This window comes from Leucoraja erinacea, chromosome 6, assembly GCF_028641065.1.
Source record: "Leucoraja erinacea ecotype New England chromosome 6, Leri_hhj_1, whole genome shotgun sequence".
Lineage (NCBI taxonomy): Eukaryota > Metazoa > Chordata > Chondrichthyes > Rajiformes > Rajidae > Leucoraja > Leucoraja erinaceus.
In genome coordinates this window covers 81432238-81456551 of record NC_073382.1, presented here as the reverse complement: position 1 = coordinate 81456551, position 24314 = coordinate 81432238, and the positions used below count along the sequence as shown (strand labels likewise).

Sequence of the window (24314 nt, the reverse complement as noted above, 5' to 3'; positions counted from 1 at the left end):
CAAGAATGTTTCATTGACACGTACCGATTATGTAACAGTCAGATTCTTGCTTCAGCCTTACAGGCTGTAAACACAGTGACAAACAGTAACATGCATAATAATTTAAAAATACAGTAAATACATAACAGTGGTATCAGGTAACCATGATAGTGGAACAAGAGACACTGTCCACAGAAGCTGCTGAGGTTAGTGTTGTGCAGTGTTCAAGAGCCTGATGGTTGTTGGGAAGAAGCTGCTCTTGAACCTGGAGCTCATGGTTTTCAGGCTCCTCTGTACCTTCTTCCCAAAGGTAGCAGGGAGATGAGAGCATGGCCAGGGTAGTGTGGGTCTCTGATGATGTTGGCTGCCTTTTTGATCCTGCAGATCCCTTTGATGGTGGGGAGGTCACTCAGTACCCGTGATGGACCGGGCAGTGTCCACCACTCTCTGTAGATCCCTCGGATGGTTGGGAGGTCAGTAGCCGTGATGGACCGGGTCACAGTGTCCATCTCTGGTATTTCAAGGCTTTGGAATATTGAGGCAGGGAGCTGCAGCAGAAACCAGTGAGAGTGTCATATGAGGAAAGAGTGAAAAGACTAGGCTTGTATTCATTGGAGTTTAGACGGATGAGGGGATATCTTATAGAAACATATAAAATTATAAAAGAACTGGACAAGCTCGATGCAGGAAAAATGTTCCCAATGTTGGGCGAATCCAGAACCAGGGGGCCACAGTCTTAGAATAAAGGGGAGGTCATTTAAGACTGAGGTGAGAAAAAACTTTTTCACCCAGAGAGTTGTGAATTTATGGAATTCCCTGCGACAGAGGGCAGTGGAGGCCAAGTCACTGGATGGATTTAAGAGAGAGTTAGATAGAGCTCTAGGGGCTAGAAAGGGTCAAGGGATATGGGGAGAAGGCAGGCACGGGTTATTGATTGGGGACGATCAGCCATGATCACAATGAATGGCGGTGCTGGCTCGAAGGGCCGAATGGCCTCCTCCTGCACCTATGTTTCTATGAGTGTAACGGGAGGGCTGTCAACAATTTTACTCCTTTTATTTGTGGAAACATGATTTCATTGGAGGTGTTTCACGGAAAGTTTGCAGGGATGATCCAGGTGTGGAGAGGGTGTCCCGCGAGGACAAGTTAAACCGTTGGGACATGACTCATTGGTGTTTAGAAGCATGAGAGGTGATCTCATTCGAACACAAGATTTACCAGGAGATTTGACTGGGTAAATGCTGAGAGGTTTTCTCACCCAGGAGAGTCCAGTCGCAGCGGGAATGGTCCCAGAATGACCATGGTCACATTTATCCCTGGCCCCACCATGCTGTGCTCCAGACTCTACTTGAGTGTGCAGCTGTCACTGAGCAGAACGTTTGCACAGGAGGCTGCAAGGTGACATGGATAGGCTGGGTGAGTGGGCAAAATGCATGGCAGATACAGTATAATGTGGATAAATGTGAGGTTATCCTCTTTGGTGGCAAAAACAGGAAAGTAGACTATTATCTGAATGGTGGCCGATTAGGAAAAAGGGAGATGCAACGAGACCTGAGTGTCATGGTACACCAGTCATTGAAAGTAGGCATGCAGGTGCAGCAGGCAGTGAAGAAGGCAAATGGTATGTTAGCATTCATAGCAAAAGGATTTGAGTATAGGAGCAGGGAGGTTCTACTGCAGTTGTACAGGGTCTTGGTGAGACCACACCTGGAGTATTGCGTACAGTTTTGGTCTCCTAATCTGAGAAAATACATTCTTGCCATAGAGGAGTACAGAGAAGGTTCACCAGACTGATTCCTGGGATGTCAGGACTTTCATATGAACAAAGACTAGATAGACTCGGCTTGTACTCGCTAGAATTTAGAAGATTGAGGGGGAATCTTATAGAAACATACAAAATTCTTAAGGGGTTGGACAGGCTAGATGCAGGAAGATTGTTCCCGATGTTGGGGAAGTCCAGAACAAGGGGTCACATTTTAAGGATAAGGGGGAAATCTTTTAGGACCGAGATGAGGAAAACATTTTTCACACAGAGAGTGGTGAATCTCTGGAATTATCTGCCACATAAGGTAGTTGAGGCCAGTTCATTGGCTATATTTAAGAGGGAGTTAGATGTGACCCTTGTGGCTAAAGGGATCAGGGGGTATGGAGAGAAGGCAGGTACAGGATATTGAGTTGGATGATCAGCCATGATCATATTGAATGGCGGTGCAGGCTCGAAGGGCCGAATGGCCTACTCCTGCACCTATTTTCTATTTATATGAAGGGCCAAATGGCCTACTCCTGCGCCTATTTTCTATGTTTCTGTTTGAGATCAAAGATAGAAATGCAGTGCTGGAGTAACGCAGCAGGTCAGGCAGCATCTGTGAAGAACATGGATAGGTGACGTTTAACAGAGTGCTGGAGTAACTCAGTGGGTCAGGCAGCATCTGTGGAGAACATGGATAGGTGATGTTTCAGGTCGGGACCCTTCTTCAGACTGATTGTAAGGGGCAGCAACTGGAAGCAAGAAAAGACCAAAGTTCAAATGTATTTGCCACATGCACCATAAAGTACAGTGAAATGTAATTCACCATGCAGCGCTACAATTAAAAAAGGACACAATACACAACATACTTCACAGACATCCACCACAGCATTCTTCACTGTGGTGGAAGGCAATACAGTTCCGACAGTCCTCCTCTTCCTCCTTCCTGTGAAGGGGTGTAAATGTTCTAGGCTAATAACTTGGATGCAGAGAAAACATGACTGCTAAATTTACCAACGTGCATGATAAGATGAGAAGTTGTGATGAGAACTTAAGGAGGCCACCAAATGATAGGTGGTCAATGGATGGAGGTCTGGCATGTAGGGTCATGGCGTTGTACAGCACGGAATTGGGCCCTTTGGCCCACCATGCCCATGTTGACCAAGTTGGCACCCTGGGCGAGTCCCAACTGTCCCAATTCTTGCTATTGACGGAGTGCAGCGTAGGTTCACAAGGTTAATTCCCGGGATGGCAGGACTGTCATATGCTGAGAGAATGGAGCGGCTGGGCTTGTATACTCGAGTTTAGAAGGATGGGAGGGAAACGACACGTGACGCCTGTATGGTAGTGAGTGGTCGCCCAAAGAGTCGTGCCTTTTTTTGGTCGGCGTTAGATTTTCAGCATGTTAAAATTTTCAACCACCTGCCGCGACTGACGGGTGCCGGCAAGCCGCCGAAAGAATCGCATAGGTGGGACAAACTCTTAAGGAATCTTAACTCTGCTATATGATCACTTACTACTGTCCCGAGGCACAATTACAGTTCAGTTTATTGTCACGTGTACCGAGGTACAGTGAAAAGCTTTTGTCGCCTGCTATCCAGTCAGCGGAAAGACAACACATGATTACAATCGAGCCGTTTACAGGACAGATAATAGAGATTGAAGTGTGGAGCGATTGTAATATGTGATTGTAGATCTGCCTCTGTGGTTAGCATGTACATAGTCGCCCGTACAGGACGCCCTCTTGGAATTTGGATATCATCGAGTATTGTTAATTTATTGTACTATTAATGGTTATTATACATTTATCTTGGTTATTGTGTTCATGGGCTTGGTAAGCTGCAGCAAATAACACTGTCACGGTGGCGCAGCGGTAGAGTTGCTGCTTTACAGCGAATGCAGCACCGGAGACCCGGGTTCCATCCCGACTGCACGGAGTTTGTACGTTCTCCCCGTGACCCGCGTGGGTTTTCTCCGAGATCTTCGGATTCCTCCCGCGCTTCAAAGACGTGCAGGTTTGTAGGTTGATTGGCTTGATTGTCTCTCGTGTGTGTAGGATAGTGTTAGTGTGCGGGGATCGCTGGTCATCGCGGACCCGGTGGGCCGAAGGGCCTGTTTCCGCGCCCAATCTCTAAACTAAACTAAGCAGTGATAATGAAGAAGGTAGACAAAAGTACTGGAGAAATTCAGCGGGTGAGGCAGCATCTATGGAGCGAAGGAGTAGGTGACGTTTCAGGTCGAGACCCTTCTTCAGACTAAGAAGGGTCCCGACCTGAAACACTGCCTATCCTTTTCTCCAGAGAGATGCTGGCTGACCCGCTGAGTTTTCCCCAGCACTTTGTTCTCTCTTTGGTATAAACCAGCATCTGTAGTTCTTTGTTTCCACTAAGAATGTCACTGTTCCATTGCTGGTACATAGGACAATTAAACACTCGCGGTTATTCACCTGTAGCTTCATAGTTCAGCATTCATCACTTTCAGTCCAGTTGTGTGGCCGTCCTTTTTTCTCCTTAGTATATGACACTAAAGAGGCCATTCAACCCATCAGGTGTGTGCTGGCTCCCAGGGAGCAATCGCACCCGTCCCATTTCCCAACCTCCTCATTTCCCTGTAGCTCTGCACTCTCGTCATCATGAGCTGTCGTGTCATTCTTTGGGCACTAGGCCACAGCAGTGGGTAATTAGTCACCAACCTCCTGCCCGCTCGCACCCTGACACAGTCTCCCGCAATTAACTCCATTCCACTTTCAATAATGGCAAACAGCGGGGAATTGAGTTGCTTATTGAAAGTCAACAGCCGCTTTAAGTGATTGCAGTGTGGAGTAAGGTTCTCGGCCTCTCTGGGCTTTCCGTCATGTGGGAGTATGCTTGTCACATAGAAACATAGAAATTAGGTGCAGGAGTAGGCCATTCGGCCTTTCGAGCCTGCACCGCCATTCAATATGATCATGGCTGATCATCCAACTCAGTATCCCGTACCTGCCTTCTCTCCATACCCCTGATCCCCTTAGCCACAGGTCCACATCTAACTCCCTCTTAAATATAGCCAATGAACTGGCCTCAACTACCCTTCTGTGGCAGAGAGTTCCAGAGATTCCCCACTCTCTGTGTGAAAAAAGATCTTCTCATCTCGGTTTTAAAGGATTTCCCCCTTATCCTTAAGCTGTGACCCCTGTGTCACAGAGCCATAGAGCACAGAAACAGACCATTCAGCCCAACACATCCCTGTCCACCAAGAAGACCTATCTACTGTAACCCGACTTGCCTGCATTTGGCCAGATCCCACTAAACCTGCAGTCTGAAGAAGGGTCTCGACCGCAAACGTCGCCCATTCCTGCTCTCCAGAGATGCTGCCTGTCCCGCTGAGTTACTCCAGCATTTTGTGTCCATCTTCCCTCTAAACCAGTGGTGGGCAACCTTGTTCTGCATAGGGGCCGGGACGCATGTCTGTGAGCGGATGGCGGGCCGCATCTATCGCTTGTACACGTGGATCCCTCCATCATCCCGCCATGGATGGCTAGCATCAAATCACGTGTTCACATAGATCCCGCCCCTTCGAGCAGGCACTGGCCCCTAGTTACGGGCGCTCGCCAACATGGCGCACCCTACGGACCATTGCCTTGGGTCTGTCCTGAAGACGGTGGCTCAAATACTCACACTCACTCGTCCCCGGCCTATTGACAACTCCGATCCCCACAGTGAAGCCCAGACACAGAAGGTGCGCGGTCGTGCCGGCGGCTTTGCGCAGGATGCGGTACAGCCACAGCTCAGTGCTGTTCGGCGGCTCCACCATTGTGGCTACCAGCGCAGACCTCCTTGCGTCACCGTGCCAGGGCGCCGTGGCCTCAGGCCCGGGAGATGACGGAAGTCTGCGAGCCGGATAATTACAAATCCGCCTGCGGCCGGACGATTTTGGGTTACGGGCCGCATTTGGCCCGGGAGCCGTAGGTTGCCGACTCCTGCTCTAAACCTTGCCTGTCGAGGTGTTTTGTCTTTTAAATGTTGTTATAATACCTGCCTCCACCACCTCCTCTGGCAGCTCGATCGATACATCCACCACCCTCTGTGGGGGAAAATGTTGCCTCTCACGTTCCTGATAAATCTTTTCCTGCTCGCCTTAAACCTTCTTGATTCTCCTATCTTGGGAGAAAGGCCTAGAATCTTTGGTGGAAGCATTTGGCACTTAGTGTAAACTCTTTGCTGTATTTTGGTTGAAGCTTTTCTACCTGTTACAATTTCTTCTTTGGATGTTCAAGAGTCAAGAGTGTTTATTGTCATGTGTCCCAGATAGGACAATTAAATTCTTACTTGCTGCAGCACAACACAATATGTAAACATTGTACATCACGGGAGAAATGTTCTGAGCTAGTTAAAGACCCATCCTTCTCTGGAAAGGAGGAATGGGTGACGTTTTGGGTCAAGACCCTTCTTGCTATTGAGGGAGTGCAGTGCAGGTTTACAAGGTTACTTCCCGGGATGGCGGGACTGTCATATGCTGAGAGAATGGAGCGGCTGGGCTTGTATCCTCTGGAATTTAGAAGGATGAGAGGGATCTTATTGAAACATACAAGATTAAGGGTTTGGACACGCTAGAGGCAGGAAACATGTTCCCGATGTTAGGGGAGTCCAGAACCAGGGGCCACAGTTTGAGAATAAGGGGTAAGCCATTTAGAACAGAGACGAGGAAACACTTTTCCTCACAGAGAGTTGTGAGTCTGTGGAATTCTCTGCCTCAGAGGGCGGTGGAGGCCGGTTCTCTGGATACTTTCTAGAGAGAAGTAGATAGGGCTCTTAAAGATAGCGGAGTCAGGGGATATGGGGAGAAGGCAGGATTGGGGTACTGATTGGGAATGATCAGCCATGATCACATTGAATGGCAGTGCTGGCTCAAAGTGCCGAATGGCCTACTCCTGCACCTATTGTCTAAAGGTGTTACAGACGTACAAGCATGTCTTCTGCCCTCACCACTGTCTTGACACCCACCACCTGATTTGGTCTCCACAGCCGTCTGTGGCAATAAATTCCACAGATTCACCACCCTCTGAGTAAAGAAATTTCTCCTCATCTCCATCCTAAAGGAATGTCCTGTAATTTTGAGGCGGTGACCTCCAGTCCTACACACTCCCACTAGTGGAAACATCCTCTCCACATCCACTCTATCCAGGCCTTTCACTATTCTGTACGTTTCAATGAGGCCTCCCCCTCATCCTTCTGAACTCCAGCAAGTACAGGCCCAGTGCCGTCAAACGCTGATCATATGTTAACCCACTCATCTCTGGTTAAGAAGAAACTGCAGATGCTGGAAAATCAAAGGTGGACAAAAATGCTGGAGAAACTCAGCGGGTGAGGCAGCATCTATGGAGCGAAGGAAATAGGCGACGTTTTGGGTCTCGACCCGAAACGTCGCATATTTCCTTCGCTCCATAGATGCTGCCTCACCCGCTGAGTTTCTCCAGCATTTTTGTCTGCCACTCAAACTCTGGGATCATTCTCGTGTGTAAGTGTGGGCTGGAATAATGATTCGGTCTTAGGTGTTCTCATGAATTCCGATGTCAAAGGAGTAAATATTTTGTCCTTTTGAGCAAGTGGCCGCGGGATGTTGGTGAGTTACAGGCTATACACGGTGCCTCAGGAAGGCCATCAGCATTCACAAAGACTCCTCACACCCTTGTAATAGACTGTTCGAACTTCTACCATCCGGCAGACGTTACTAGGCCTTCTACGCTCGGACATCCAGACTCGGGAACAGCTTCATCCCCAGAGCTATCGCTGCTCGGAACCAGGTCTGCTGAGTGCCCCCCACCCCCCATGAACTGTCTCCCTCAGATGGTCACGTCGCACATCGACCCGGCACAGACCTATCTGCACTTTAGACTGTTCTTTTTTTTAATAAATCTTTTCTCTGGGTAACTACATTTTAGTTGTTTAAGTTATGACATCGGATGGACTGCATACCAAATCTCGTTGCACCTATGTGCAATGACAATAAAATATATTATTATTATTATTCACACTCTGGATCTGTTTCCCTCCACAGCTGCTGACGGCCTCCCTCAGCTGACAAGATGTTCAACAAGTCGCAGTTCGGCACCCCCACCTTTGGCAACACCAGTGGATTCACCACCTCGGCGTTCGGCCAAAGTAAGTCGGCACTCGGCGTGGAGGCTGCTGCTGGCTTGGTTGAGCAGTCGTCGGGGGAGGGAGACGACACGGATCGTTCATCGGCTGGCCAGCTGGACGGTGTGGCGCGGTGTACGGCGCGTCTCTCTCCCACATGTTGCACGGGGATGGCAGTGTCCGTTCACAGAGGAACATTGTGAACTGGACATGGTTTGGCGATCGTCCTGGGATCGTCACTGATCTTGGTGCAGAGTCACATTACACCCGCAGCACAGGGTGTGGTGCTGTTCACAGATTCAACAAGACACACCTTGACCATTGAACCGGATCGAATATAGGAGCAAAGAGGTCCTTCTGCAGTTGTACAGGGCCCAGTGAGACCACACCTGGAGTATTGTGTGCAGTTTTGGTCCCCTAATTTGAGGAAGGACATTCTTGCTATTGAGGGAGTGCAGCGTAGGTTCACCAGGTTAATTCCCAGGATGGCGGGACTGTCATATGCTGAGAGAATGTAGCGGCTGGGCTTGTAAGTCATTTAGAACGGAGACAAGAAAACACTTTTTCTCACAGAGAGTGGTGAGTCTGCGGAATTCTCTGCCTCAGAGGGCGGTGGAGGCAGCAGAATGCATTTTGTTGTCTCTGTACTGTACACTGACAATGACAATTAAAATTGAATCTGAATCTGGGGTTCTCTGGATACTTTCAAGAGAGCTAGATGGTGCTCTTGAAGGTAGCGGAGTCAGGGGATATGGGGAGAAGGCAGGAAACGGGGTACTGATTGTGGATAATCAGCCATGATCACATTGAATGGCGGTGCTGGCTCGAAGGGCCGAATGGCCTAATCCTGCACCTGTTGTCTGTTGTCTATTTTCATCCATCACCCTTACACTATTCTTCTTTCGTGTCCATCTTCTGTGTTACAAAAGTTGACATCGCTGTCATCGTCCGTCCTGTAAAGGACACAAGCTTCCGACGACAATCAGTGGGAGCCATCACTTGTCGCAATAGATGGTGGTGGTAGCAGAATTAGCTCAGGATACTTCCAGTTTCCAGCCCCCCCCTGCGATGTGGACACTTCTACTATGGGGCCACCACTGCACTAGTATTGTGTAATACCAACTCCTTATACCTTATGGGAAATTTACACCAGAGAGCTTGGTCAGTGCTCTAACTTATGCAGGGACCATTCAGAAGCCCAATAACAGGGAAAGACACTGTTTAGTTTAGGTTAGAGATACAGCATGGAAACAGGCCCTTCAGCCCACCGAGTCTGCACCGACCAACAATCCCCGCACACCAACACTATCCTACGGTGGTGCAGCGGTAGAGTTGCTGCCTTACAATGAAGACCCAGGGTTCCATCCCGCCTATGGGTGCCGTCTGTGCGGAGTTTGTTCGTTCTCCCTGTGACCTGCGTGAGTTTTCCCTGAGTTCTTCGTTTTCCCCCCACACTCCAAAGACGTACAGGTTTGTAGGTAAATTGGCTTGGTATAAGTGCAAATTGTCCCAGGCGTGTGTAGGGTAGTGTTAATGGTGGGCCGAAGGGCCTGTTTCCGTGCAGTATCTCTAAACCACACATATTAAGGACAATTTACACTTTTACCAAGCCAATAATGGACAATAAACTACAGACAATAGGTGCAGGAGTAGGCCATTCGGCCCTTCGAGCCAGCACCGCCATTCAATGTGATCATGGCTGATCAACCCAAATCAGTACCCTGTTCCTGCCTTCTCCCCATATCCCCTGACTTGTTGCAGTAGAAGATGTTGGTAGCAGAATTAGCTCAGGATACTTCCAGTTTGCAGCCGCGCAACGTGGACGCTTCTGCTATGGGGCCAGCAGCCTGATAACAGGCTTGTTGCCTCTCTGGCCCTCTCCCTCTCCCTCTCCTTCTCCCACCCTTGGTGCGCTTGTGGAAGGACGGTTCAGCCGCCTGACAACAGGCTTACTGCCTCTTGCTATTGAGGGAGTGCAGCGTAGGTTTACAAGGTTAATTCCCGGGATGGCGGGACTGTCATATGCTCAGAGAATGAAGCAGCTGGGCTTGTACACTCTGGAGTTTAGAAGGATGAGATGTGATCTTATTGAATCATATAAGATTGTTAAGGGTTTGGACACGCTGGAGGCAGGAAGCATGTTCCCGATGTTGGGGGAGTCGTGAACCAGGGGCCACAGTTTAAGAATAAGGGGTAAGCCATTTAGAACGGAGACAAGGAAACACTTTTTCTCACAGAGAGTTGTGAGTCTGTGGAATTCTCTGCCTCAGAGGGCGGTGGAGGCAGGTTCACTGGATACTTTCAAGAGAGAGCTAGATAGGGCTCTTAAAGATAGCAGAGTCAGGGGATATGGGGAGAAGGCAGGAACGGGGTACTGATTGTGGATGATCAGCCATGGTCGCATTGAATGGTGGTGCTGGCTCGAAGGGCTGAATGGCCAACTCCTGCACCTATTGTCTATTGTTTATTTTCTCTCTGGCTCTTTCCCTCCCCCACTCTAACACTCTGTCATCTCTGTGTTTTTCAGCCACGGCCACCCCGGGGTTCGGCGGCTTTGGCGCAGGGACGGCTGGCTTCGGCGTGGCTCCCAACACCGGCGGAGGACTCTTTGGTAACACTCAAACCAAACCAGGTGAGGCTATGTCCAACCACTCACCCCCACCCATGGCCACCTGCGGACAGCTCTAAACTGTGGCTCCAGGACTGCGGTGGAAAGCAGAGACTTGCATTTGTGTAGCGTAGTTCACGGCTTTGTACCCAGAGGGATTTCACAGCTAATGAACCCCTTTCAGAGGGATGATGCAGGATGCATGCAGTTCCCGACACAATGTGTCAGAGTTTATGGGGAGAAGGCAGGAGAATGGGGTTAGGAGGGAGAGATAGATCAGCCATGATTGAATGGTAGAGTAGACCTGATTGGCCAAATGGCCTAATTCCACTACTATCGCTTGTAAGCCCCCCAAATATAGCGAGATAATGTCCAGATCATTTCTGTTACATTGGTTGAGGTATTTACGCTGGAGATTGACACATTCTTGATCAGTACGGGTGTCAGGAGTTATGGGGAGAAGGCAGGAGTATGGGGTTTGGAGGAGAGATAGATCAGCCATGATTGAATGGCACTTATACCAAGTCGACTTGATGGCCTACTTTTGTTCCTATGACCTAGTAGGAACAAAATTAGGCCAATCGGCCCATCAAGTCTACTCCACTATCCAATCATAGCTGATCTATCTCTCCCTCTCAACCCAATTCTCCTGCCTTCTCCCCATAACCCCTGACCCGTACTGATCAATAATCTGTCAATCTCTGCCTTAAAAATATCCATTGAGTTGGCCTCCACTGCGTTATTTTACAGCTACAGACATGAACTTATAGGTTGATATTCACATAGCTCACAAGTAAAAATGCCATTTGATTCCTTTTACTTCCTTAGCTTGTGATGCCTCTGGAAGAGACATGTATCGCAGTTGTATTGTATTCTTGTATTGTATTCAAATTTATTGTCATTGTCTCAATTTGAGACAACGAAATGAATTTCACTTACAGGCAGTATCATAAAAAAAAAAAATCAAGTTTCAGGTTACATTGAGTTCGTCACATAAAGCCACACGGCAAAAAAATAAGCCCCCAACCCAACTCCCATCTAAGCTCGTCCCACCTACTCGCTTTTGGCCCATATCCCTCTAAACCTTTCCTATCCATGTACCTGTCCAAATAACAGTAGATGTTACTGTACCTGCTTCAACTACCTCCTCCGGCAGCTCGTTCCATACACCCACCAATCACCCTCTGTGTGGAGAAAGTTGCCCTTTGGGTTAATAAATCTTTCCCCTCCCATCTTAAACCCATGCCCTGTAATTTTTGATTTCCCCGACACTGGGTAAAATAAATAGATAGCTTTCACCCTATCTATTCCCATTGTGCTTTTACACACGTCTATAAGATCACCCCTCCTCAGCTTTCTGCAGTCCAAAGGATAAGGTCCTAGCCTGCCCCAACCTCTCCCTGTAGCTCAGGCGCTTGGGTGCTGGCAACCTCCTTGTAAATCAGTTTATCGTTTATCAGTTCAGTCTACTTTGCATAGGTCTGTGATGCACCTTGGCAGATTCCATTCCATGGAAGAGTGCTCTTGGTGCTGCATTTTCCCTGCATCCGCTCATGCTCGGAGACATCCTTCCCACCGCAGGGTGATCAAAAAGAACACAATGCTCCAAGTGCCGCCTGCCCAGCATTGCCAACTGTCCGGGACGCCAGTGGGCTGCGAGTGTGTTGCCAGTGTGTCTGCTGTGGCTCACCGGGCTGGAAGGTTGTTGTCTCAAGTCTCTGGACACATAAGAAACTGCAGACCATTAGGCCATAAAGAATAGGAGCAGAATTAGGCCATTCGGACCATCAAGTCTAATCCGCCATTCAATCATGGCTGATCTATCTCTCCCTCCAAAAGGGCCTGTCCCACTTACTCGAATTTTTTCGGCGACTTGCCGTCACCCGTCAGGTGGCCGAAAATTTTCAACATTTTGAAAATCCAGCGGCGACCAGAAAAGGGTACGACTCTTTGGGCGACTACTCACGACTATACAGGCGTCACGTGTCGACATGTCGACCTTCCTTCCATCGAGGGGATTTATCGCAGTCGCTGCCTCAAAACGGCTGGCAGTATCATCAAAGACCCACACCATCCTGGCCACACACTCATCTCCCTGCTACCTTCAGGTAGAAGGTATAGGAGCCTGAAGACTGCAACAACCAGGTTCGGGAATAGCTACTTCCCCACAGCCATCAGGCTATTAAACCTGGCTCGGACAAAACACTGATTATTAATAACCCATTACTGTTATTTGCACTTTATCAGTTTATTTATTCATGTGTGTATATATTTATATTATGGTATATGGACACACTGATCTGTTTTGTAGTAAATGCCAACTATGTTCTGTGTGCTGAAGCAAAGCAAGAATTTCATTGTCCTATCAGGGACACATGACAATAAACTCACTTGAACTTGGTCACCGCTAGATTTTCAACAAGTTGAAAATTTTCGGCCACCTACTTGCGACTATGACGGGTGCCGGCAAGTTGCGGGAAAAAAAATCACGTGAGTGGGACAGGTCCTCGATCCCATTCTCTTGCCTTCTCCCCGTGCTGGAATCTTAAGCAAATAAACAAAATGCTGGAGAAAGTCAGCATATCAGCAGCATTTGTGTAAGGAATGCACAGACTCCATTCCTTCCACGGCTGCTGCCTGATCCACAGCCTTCCTCCAGCAATTTGTTGTTTTGCTTTACATTCTTTCCTCTCCACAGAGCTGAGCACTAAATTCCAGCTGTGTAACAAAGAACTGCAGATGCTGGAACAATCGAAGGTAGACAAAAATGCTGGAGGAACTCAGCGCATGAGGCAGCATCTATGGAGCGAAGGCATAGGCGACGTTTTGGGTCGAACCCTTCTTTCAAATGAAATATTCCAAGTTAATAAGTTTTGGTATGGTGACATAAATCACCTTCTACCCTTCAAGGAGTGCACCTTGCCTGAAGAACGGTCTCGACCCGAAACGTTGCCCATTCCTTCTATCCACAGCCGCTGAGTTTCTCCAGCATTTTTGTCTACACTAAACTCCAGCTGGTGCCCGTAATGCAGTATAAGCAGGACTGTCTTTCACATGGGACACACAACCAAGTCTCTCCCCCCCCCCTCCCCGCAGGTCAGTTCATCACGATTCACACTCTCCACCACCAACACATGGCAGGTGCAGCAAATGTTCACCTGCACCTCCTCCAACCTCATCTATTGCATCCGCTGCTCCAGGTGTCAACTTCTCTACATCGGTGACACCAAGCGCAGGCTCGGCGATCGCTTCGCCCAACACCTCCACTCGGTTCGCATTGACCAACCTGATCTCCCGGTAGCTCAGCACTTCAACTCCCCCTCCCATTCCCAATCCGACCTTTCTGTCCTGGGCCTCCTCCATGGACAGAGTGAGGCCTACCGCAAATTGGAGGAGCAGCACCTCATATTTCACTTGGGTAATTTACACCCCAGCGGAATGAACATTGTCTTCTCCAATTTCAGGTAGTCCTTGCTTTCTCCCTCCTTCCCCTCCCCTGCCCAGCTCTCCCACAACCCACTGTCTCCGCCTCTTCCTTTCTTCTTCCCGCCCCCCTCCCCCCACATCAGTCTGTGGAAGGGTCTCGACCCGAAACGTCACCCATTCCTTCTCTCCACAGATGCTGCCTCACCCGTTGAGTTTCTCCAGCATTTTTGTCTACCAACACATGGCAGCAACCGTTTGCACCACTCACAAGGTGCACACACAACATGCTGGAGCAACTCAGTGGGTGAGGCAGCAGCTCTGGAGAGAAGGAATGGGCGACGTTTCGGGTCGAGACCCTTCTTCAGACAAGGTGCATTCGTTGAAGGGTAGAAGGTGGTTTATGTCACAGTGACAAAACTTACTCTTTGTTAACGGAATAGTTCTCCTGACTGTCGGCTCATCTCAAATGCATGCCAAGGGCTGAGGTTGATCAGCCAGATTTCTCAGCATATGGTGGCTAGTGCCGTACAACTGAATGTGATCTAGTCAGTGGATATTTTTAAGGCAGAGATAATCAAGAATAAAGAATTCTTGATTAGAACGAGTGTCAATGGTTATGGAGAGAAGGCAGGAAAATGGGATTAGGAGGCAGAGATCAGCCATGATTGAATGGACTTGATGGGCCGAATGGCCTCATTCTACTCCTATAACTTGTGTACCGAGGTACAGTGACAAGCTTTTTCTTGTTTAGTTTAGAGTTACAGGTCAGAAACAGGCCCTTCGGCCTACCGGGTCAGCGCCGACCAGCGATCCCCGCACACTAACACTGTCCTACACAAGGGACAATTTTTACATTTAAAATCAAGCCAATTCACCGACAAACCTGTACGTGTTTGGAGTGTGGGAAGAAACTAAAGATCTCGGTGTAAACCCACGCGGTCACGGGGAGAACGTACAAACTCCGTACAGACAGCACCCGTAATCGGGATGGAACCTGGGTCTCCGGCGCTGCAAGCGCTGTAAGGCAGCAACTCTACTGCTGCGCCACCGTGACTGCCCTCTATTTGTGGCATTTAAAAGAGGTTTGGATAGGCATGTGTATATGATTATGGGTCATGTGCAGGTAGATAAGTGAGGGTCTTGGCATCATGTTCAACACCGATGTTGTGGGATGAAGGGCCTCTTCTCGTGCTGTAGTTCGATGTTCTTTGCTCTAGCTTAGAGATACACCGCGGAAGCAGAATTGTGAATCTGTGGAATTCACAGCCATAGAAGGCAGTGGAGGCCAATTCGTTGGATGTTTTCAAGAGAGAGTTGGATATAACGGAATCAAGGGATATGGGGAGAAGGCAGGAACGGGGTACTGATTTCGGATGATCAGCCATGATCACAATGAATGGCGGTGCTGGTTGGAAGGGCCGAATGGCCTACTCCTGCACCTATTGTCTATGTTTCTATCTTGTATCTACTTGCGAGTCTGTGCTTTCCAGCTGTAAAGCAGCTGATTAGTGCGCTTGGAGTCTCTGTTTTGCTGTTGTTCCACCAAGCCCATTAACATTCTTCCTTCTTCCTCCAGGAGGCCTGTTTGGGTCCAGCAGCTTTGGGCAGCCGGCAACCTCTTCCACCAATGCGGGCTTTGGTTTTGGGACGTCGACTTCCAACAGTCTCTTTGGGGGAACGAGCACCGGAGGGCTCTTCTCCAACCAGCAGACCAATGCCTTCACGCAGAGCAAGCCCGCCGGGGGCTTCGGAAGTAAGCTGGTACTTTCATCAGTTGCCATTTGAAACATATACGATTATTAGGGTTTGGACACGCTAGAGGCAGGAAACATGTTCCCGATGCTGGGGGAGTCCAGAACAAGGGGCCACAGTTTAAGAATAAGGAGTAAGCCATTTAGAACGGAGATGAGGAAATACTTTTTCTCACAGAGAGTGGTGAGTCAATGTGATGATCAGCCATGATCACATTGAATCGCGGTGCTGGCTCAATAGACAATAGGTGCAGGAGTAGACCATTCGGCCCTTCGAGCCAGCACCGCCATGGCTGATCATCCCCCATCAGTACCCCGTTCCTGCCTTCTCCCCATATCCCCTGGCTCCGCTATCTTTAAGAGCCCTATCTAGTTCTCTCTTGAAAGTATCCAGAGAACCGGCCTCCACCGCCCTCTCAGGCAGAGAATTCCACAGACACAGATTCCACAGATTTTGCTCGAAGGGCCAAATGGCCTGCTCCTGCACCTATTGTCTATTGTCTATTTGCTCTGCACCCTTTCATGCTGAGCTACATCTTCCCCCACCGCAGGGTGATCAAAAATGGACGCAGTGCTCCAACTGCCACCCCCCCCCCCAGCATTGCCAACTCTGCCTGGGACGCCAGTGGGCTGCGAGTGTGTTGCCAATGTGTCTGCCGTGGCTCAGTGGGCAAGGCACCAGGCTGGAAGGTTGTGGCTTCAAGTCTCCAAACACACAAGAAACTGCAGATTATAAGGTCATATAGAATAGGAGCAGAATTAGGCCATTCGGACCATCAAGTCTACTCTGCCATTCAATCATGGTTGATCTATGTCTCCCTCCTAACCCCATTCTCCTGCCTTCTCTCCATAATCGCCTGACACCCGGCTTTGAGTTTGATTTTAGTTTATTACACAATAGACAATAGGTGCAGGAGTAGCATCGCCATTCAATATGATCACGGCTGATCATCCAACTCAGTATCCTGTACCTGTCTTCTCTCCATACCCCCTGATCCCTTTAGCCACAAGGGCCACATCCAACTCCCTCTTAAATATAGCCAATGAACTGGCCTCAACTACATTCTGTGGCAGAGAATTCCATAGATTCACCACTGACTCCGCTATGCTTAAGAGCCCTATCTAGCTCTCTCTTAAAAGTATCCAGAGAACCGGCCTCCAGCGCCCTCTGAGGCAGAGAATTCCACAGACTCACAACTCCCTGTGTGGAAAAAGTGTTGCCTCGTCTCCGTTCTAAATGGCTTACCCCTTATTCTTAATCTGTGGCCCCTGGTTCTGGACTCCCCCAACATCGGGAACATGTTTCCTGCCTCTAGCGTGTCCAATCCCTTAATAATCTTATATGTTTCAATAAGATAACCTCTCATCCTTCTAAACTCCAGAGTGTACAAGCCCTGCCGCTCCATTCTTGTCAGGTGTAGCAAGGTACAGTGAAAGGCTTTGTTTTGCATTCCTACCAGTCATGACACCAGTCAGCGGAAAGACAATACGTGATTACAATCGAGCCATCCACGGTGTACAGATCCAGGATAAAGGGACGAACGTGTTTAGTGCAAGGATACAATCCGATCAAAGATAGTCTGAGGGTCTCCAATGAGGTAGATAGTAGTTCAGCACCGCTCTCTGGTTGTGGTAGGATGGTTCAGTTGCCTGATAACAGCCTGGAAGAAACTCCCTGAAACTGGAGGTGTGCGTTTTCACACTTCTATACCTCTTGCCAGCATCTAAATTTGGTTTGAGACTCTGAATAAAATGAGAACAATACCGAGTGAAACTTTGGAGTCCATTGTCCTCACGAGATGTCAAAAATGCCAGTGGATTGCAGAGTCATAGAACTATACAGCACGGACATGTGCGAGAGCCTAGGACTAGAGGGCACAGCCTCAGAATAAAAGGACGTTCTTTTTAGGAAAGAGATGAGGAGAAATTTCTTTAGTCAGAGGGTGGTAAATCTGGAATTCATTGCCACAGACGGCTGTGGAGGCCAAGTCAGTGGATATTCTTAAGGCAGAGAGAGGGATAGATTCTTGATTAGTACGGGTGTCAGGGGTCATGGGGAGAAGGCTGGAGAATGGGGTTAGGAGGGAGAGATAGATCAGCCATAATTGAATGGCGCAGTAGACTTGATGGGCCGAATGGCCTAATTCTACTCCCATTTCTTATGACTTTATGACATGAGGCTTCAGCCCTTGACCATGCCAACTGAGCTGACACTTTGGGCAAGTGTCATTTGCCTGCATTTGGCCCGTCTGTCTGAACCCCTCCTATCCATTAAATTGATAGTTATATTAATTATTACACACATGTGTATATGTACATGTGTGTGTGTACACATGTGTGTCTATGTTATTGGATTACCAGGCCCAAGTTGCAGCAAGTAAAAATGTTATTGTACTCAGTGGGTGGTGGAGCTGCTGCCTCACAGCGCCAGAGACCCAGGTTCGTTCCTGACCACGGGTGCTGTCTGTGCGGAGTATGTACGTCCTCCCTGCGTGGGTTTTCTCCAGGTGCTCGGGTTTCCTCCCACACTCCAAAGACGTGCAGGTCTGTAGGCTTATTGGCTTTGTGTAAATGTAAATGGTCCCTCGCGCGAGTAGGATAGTGTTGGTGTGCGGGGATCGCTGGTCAGCACGGGCTCAGTGGGCCGAAGGGCCTGTTTCCGAGCTGCGTCTCTAAGCTAAACTCAACATGAATGAATGAGTTTATTGGCCAGGTATTTACATACAAGGAATTTGCCTTGGTGCTCTGCCCGCAAGTGCCAACATGTCATACAGTGACAGTTAAGAATGATACATAAAATATTGAACATTAATAATAAAATATTAAAATGGCACATTAACATGGCAGGTAGACAAAATTGCTGGAGAAACTCAGTGGGTGCGCAGCAGCATCTATGGAGCGATGGAAAGAGGCAACGTTTGGGGCCAAAACCCTTCTTCAGACTGATGCAGGGTGGGTGGGTGGGTGGCGGGATGAAGAAAGGAAGAGGAGGACCCAGAGGGCTGAGGAAGAGCTGAGAAGGGGAGGAGACAGCAAGGGCTACCGGAAATTGGAGGTCAATGTTCAGGCCACCGGGATGCAGACTGCCCAAGCGGAATATGAGGTGCTGCTCCTCCAGTTTCCGGTGGTGCTCACTCTGGCAATGGAGGAGCCCCAGGACAGAAAGCTCGGATTCGGAATGGGAGGGGGAGTTGAAGTGCTGAGCCACAGGGAGGTCAGCTTGGTTATTGCGGACCGAGAGGAGGTGTTGGGCGAAGCGATCGCCAAGCCTACGCTTGGTCTCACCGATGTAGATCAGCTGACATCTAGAACAGTGGATGCAATAGATGAGGTTGGAGGAGGTGCAGGTGAACCTCTGCTGCTCCTGGAACGACTGCTTGGGTCCTTGAATGGAGTCGAGGGGGGAGGTAAAGCGACAAGTGTAGCATCACTTGCGGTTGCAAGGGAAAGTGCCTGGGGAGGGGGTGGTGCGGGAGGGAACCTTCTACCTTTGTCTACCTTCGATTTTCCAGCATCTGCAGTTCCTTCGTGAACAAATTAACATGGCACTTGGACTGTGGAATCTGGAGTACTGACGTGCCTCTCTCTCACTGTGTCCTCTTGCTGTTTCAGCCTTCGGAACCAGCACTGCTGGCGGGGGGCTGTTTGGGACCACAAGCACAGCCTCCAACCCTTTCGGCGGCACTTCAGGGAGCCTCTTTGGAGGGACCACCTTCACCACTGCTGCCCCCGCAGGAACCACCGTTAAATTCAATGTGAGTGCGTCTGCATCGGGGTCCGTGGGGAGGCTGGAGAATAGTGACAGGCCTGGATAGAGAGGATGTTTCCACTAGCGGGAGAGCCTAGGACCAGAGGGCACAGCCTCGGAATGAAAGGACGCACCTTTAGAAAGGAGATGAGGAGGAATTTATTTAGTCAGACGGTGGTGAATTTGTGGATTTTTGATTAGTACGGGTGTCAGGGGTTATGGGGAGAAGGCAGGAGAATGGGGCTGAGAGGGAGAGATAGATCAGCCATGATTGAATGGCGGAGTAGACTTGATGGGCCGAATGGCCTAATTCTGCTTCTTACAGCTTATGGGTCTCAAGAGAGAGCTAGATAGGGCTCTTAAAGATAGCGGAGTCAAGGGAGATGGGGAGAAGTCAGGAATGGGGTACTGATTGGGGATGATCAGCCATGATCACATTGAATGGCGGTGCTGGCTCGAAGGGCCGAATGGTCTACTCCTGCACCTATTGTCTATTGAGTCGGGAGTTACACAGAACATGGAACAGTTCAGGCAGTGAGAACTTGAGATGTACCTACGGGTGGGCAATTAATTGTGAACGGGCTGCAGTATACTCACAGCAACGGACAGCATCTCACGGTGATGAGCCACTCAATTCCTCTTGCCTTTCCCGCAGTCTCCAACCGGCACGGACACGATGGTGAAGTCTGGCGTCAGCACCAGCATCAGCACCAAACATCAGTGCATCACCGCCATGAAGGAGTACGAGACAAAGTCGCTGGAGGTGAGGGGCAGAGACGCAGGCACGCACGCAAACGGACGCCAGGGCTAGGGGGAGAACGCAGGAGGATGGGGCTAGGAGGGAGAGGTCGTTGGAACTCCCTGCCACAGAAGGCAGTGGAGGCCAATTCACTGGATGTTTTCAGGAGTGAGAGTTAGATTTAGCTCTCAGGGCTAACGGAATCAAGGGATATGGGGAGAAAGCAGGAACGGGGTAATGATTTAGGGTGATCAGCCATGATCAAATTGAAAGGCCGTGCTGGCTCGAAGGGCAGATTGGACTACTCCTGCACCTATTTTCTACCTTTTAGATCAGCTATGATTGAATGGCAGAGTAGACTTGATGGGCTAAATGGCCAAATTCGGTTCCTGTCACATGAGCTTATGAACTTGCCCACACCGATCAACATGTCCCATCTACACTAGTCCCACCTCCCTACATTTGGCTCAGACCCCTCCAAACCTGTCCTATTCATGTACCTGTCTAACTGTTTCTTAAATGTTGGGATAGTCCCAGCCTCAACTATCTCCTGTGGCAGCTCGTTCCATACATCCATCTGTGCGGGAAAAGTTACCCCTCAGATTCCTATTAAATCTTTTCCCCTTCAGCTTGAACCTGTGTCCTCTGGTCCTCGATTCCCCTACTCTGGACAAGACACTGTCCGATCTATTCCCCCCATGATTTTATACGCCTTTATAATAAGATCACCCCTCATCCTCCTGCGCTCCAAGGAATAGAGTCCCAGCCTACTCAACCTCTCCCTGTAGCTCAGTCCCTCAAGTTCTGGCAACATCCTGAAACAGTTAGACAGGTACATGGCTGGGACTGATATAAGCCAAATGTAGGCCGGTGGGACTAGTGTAGGGGTAACTTTTTCCACACAAAGGGTGGTGGGTGTATGGAACAAGTTGCCAGAGGAGGTGGTTGAGGCTGGGACTGTAACGACATTTGGACAGGTACAGAGATGGGAAAGCTTTCGAGGGATATGGGGCAAATGTGGTTAAAATGGGACCAGCGTGCATTGGTTGTCATGGTTGAGGCGGTGCCGAACGGCCTGTTACTGTGCTGAATGACTTCTCCCCCTCCTGGCCGTCTGGCCGACATTGTCCAGTTGCATGGTGTGTCACCTGGTTTGTGGGTGCCCCATCTGATGTTGAACGATGCCAGTCCTTGTCCCAGCAGCTTGTCATAGAGTCACGCAGCACGCACACAGGCCCTTCTGCCCAACTTATCAAAGCTGACCAACATCCCCCCCCCCCCCCCCTCCACACTGGTCCCACCTGTCGACGTTTGACCCATATCCCACTAAACCCGTCCTATCCATGTACCTGTCCACGATGGTGGTTCCGGAGATACAACGTGGAAACAGCTCCTTCGGGCCCATCCGTTATACTAGTTCTATCCTGCATCCCGGGAACAATTTACAGAAGCCAATTGCCCTACAAACCTGCATGCCTTTGGAATGTGGGAGGAAACCTGAGCACCCGGAGAAAACCCACGTGGTCACAGGGAGACCGTACAAACTCAATAGACAATAGGTGCAGGAATAGGCCATTTGGCCCTTCGAGCCAGCACCGCCATTCAATGTGATCATGGCTGATCATCCCCAATCAGTACCCTGTCCCTGCCTTCGCCCCATATCCCCTGACTCTGCCATTTTAAAGAGCCCTATCTAGCTCTCTCTTAAAAGCATCCAGAGAACCGGCCTCCACCGCCCTCTGAGGCACAGAATTCCACAGACTCACCACTCTCTGTGAGAAAAAGTGTTTCCTCGTCTCCATTCTAAATGGTTTACTCCTTACAATTATTAAACTGTGGCACCTGGTTCTGGACTCCCCCAACATTGGGAACATATTTCCTGCCTCTAGCGGGTCCAAGCCCTCAACAATCTAATATGTTTCAATGAGATCCCCTCTCATCCTTCTAAACTCCAGAGTGTACAAGCCCAGCCGCTCCATTCTCTCAGCACATGACAGTCCTGCCATCCAGGGAATGAACCTTGTAAACCTACGCTGCACTCCCTCAATAGCAAGAATGTCCTTCCTCAAATTAGGGGACCAAAACTGTACACAATACTCCAAACTCCACACAGACATCACCCGTAGTCAGGATTGAACTTGGGTCCCCTGGCGCTGTGAGGCAGCAGCTCTACCCACTGTGCCGACTCTCACTCCCCCCCCCCCCCCCCCCCCCCCCCCCCCGTTTGCCTTTGGCAGGAGCTGCGGTTTGAAGACTACACGGCCGGCCGGAAGGGCCCGCAGGCCCCCATGGGTGGTGGGGCCGGGCTGTTTGGTGCAACGACCGCCACCTCCACCGCGGGCGCCGGGCTGTTTGGCGCCACGCCCGTCAACCCCGCTGGCGGCTTCAACTTCGGCCAGCCCAAGACCAGCTTCGGAGCAAGTGAGTTGACGGAGCGCTAGACTGGGTGGCAACCCGCCTGCCTGCCCGCTGTAAAGGGGGGGGGGTGGAGTGTGGCATGGTGGGCAATGAACAAGGGTGTAAGCCAGGGGTCGGCAACCCATGGCCCACGGGCTGGATCCGGCCCCTAATCCATAATCACTCATTGTGGAGGCCGGTTCTCTGGATGCTTTCAAGAGAGAGCTAGGTAGGACTCTTAAAGATAGCGGAGTCAGGGGATATAGGGAGAAGGCAGGAATGGGGTACTGATTGGGGATGATCAGCCATGATCACATTGAATGGCTCGATGGCCTACTCCTGCACCTAGTGTCTATTGTCTATTCGGCCCGCAGGCGAGTTTTATTTCAACCTGGGAACTGCAGCCAGTCCTGGGGCAGGCGAGCTGACCTGGGCGTTACAGCCATTCCTGGGACATGCAGCCGACCTGGGAACTGCAGCTCGTCCCGGGGCACACATGCACCCTGGGAGTGACAGCCAGTCCGGGGCAGGCGAGCTGACCTGGGCGTTACAGCCATTCCTGGGACATGCAGCCGACCTGGGAACTGCAGCTCGTCCCGGGGCACACAAGCACCCTGGGAGTGACAGCCAGTCCGGGGCAGGCGAGCTGACCTGGGAACTGCAGAAAACGAATTGAAAAACACGTGGAAACTAATGGGAAAAACAACACCAAGTGTCACACTATGGTGATAGATGTGGCCCGCCATCTGCTCACACACATGGGTCCTGCCTGGCCCCTATGCAGAACAAGGTTGCCGACCCCTGGTGTAAGCCCTGTCCGTACCAGGGGGAATGGTGGTGGTTAGTTTGGAGGTTCCAGCAAGCTGGTTCTGTATTGTGGGGCTTGTGTACAACATGAAGCCCTCCTTCCAGCTTCATTACTCTGCACAGAGGCATAATGTGCAGAACAATAGTACGGGTGTCAGGGGTTATGGGGCGAAGGCAGGAGAATGGGGTTCGGAGGGAGAGATAGATCAGCCATGATTGAATGGCAGAGTTGACTAGGTGGGCCGAATGGTGTAATTCTACTACTATCCCTCATACTCTTCGGCCCCACATGCCCATGCCGACCAATCAAGGTGCCCTGTTGAACTAGCTCAGATCCCTCCAAACCATCCCATCCATAAACCTGTCCAAATATCTGTTAACCTGCATTTATACCTGCTTCAACTACCTTGGTAGACGCTAAATGCTGGAGTAAATCAGCGGGTGAGGCAGCATCTGTGAAGAGAAGCTGCCGGGTCTCGACCCAACGTTTCAGGTCGAGCCCCTTCTTCAGACATTTCTTCTCTCCAGAGATGCGGCCTCACCCGCTGAGTTACTCCAGCATTTTGTGTCTACCTTTGATTTAAACCAGCATCTGCAGTTTGTTCTTGTGATATAGCTCAACCACCTCCTCTCGAAGCTTCTTCCACACGGTGTATCCATCACCCTCTGTGTGGAAAAAGTTGTCCCACGGGTTCCCTGTCCGTTCTCATCTTGAACCTCTGGTGTCTAGTTGTACACTCCTTTATTTATCCCTTGGGATGAAGTCCATCATGATTCTATACACGGTCACTGATTAGTTCCATGGATAACAGGCCCAACCTGTCCCAGTCTCCGTATCTCAAGCCCCCCCCCCCCCCCCCCCACACCCCCCCCCCACCCCCAACCTTTCCCCTCTCTCGTATCTCCCCCCATCCCCCCCCCCCCCCCCCCCCCCCCCCCCCCCCAAACGATATCCTGGTGAATCTTTTCTGCACCCACTCGAGCTATATCAAATTC

General features: G+C 50.0%; 1 protein-coding gene across 2 annotated transcripts in view; it reads left to right on the top strand.

The window, feature by feature from the left end:
• nup98 (nucleoporin 98 and 96 precursor) overlaps positions 1-24314 on the top strand; it is a 100482-nt gene that overhangs the window by 4089 nt on the left and 72079 nt on the right. For both annotated transcript variants that reach the window (XM_055637421.1, XM_055637420.1), the window contains exons 2-7: positions 7763-7866; positions 10370-10474; positions 15453-15629; positions 19240-19382; positions 20031-20138; positions 22352-22535. In XM_055637421.1, the coding sequence (XP_055493396.1) occupies positions 7791-7866; positions 10370-10474; positions 15453-15629; positions 19240-19382; positions 20031-20138; positions 22352-22535 (793 nt within the window). In that variant the 5' untranslated portion in view covers positions 7763-7790. The remainder of the gene's footprint in view (positions 1-7762; positions 7867-10369; positions 10475-15452; positions 15630-19239; positions 19383-20030; positions 20139-22351; positions 22536-24314) is intronic.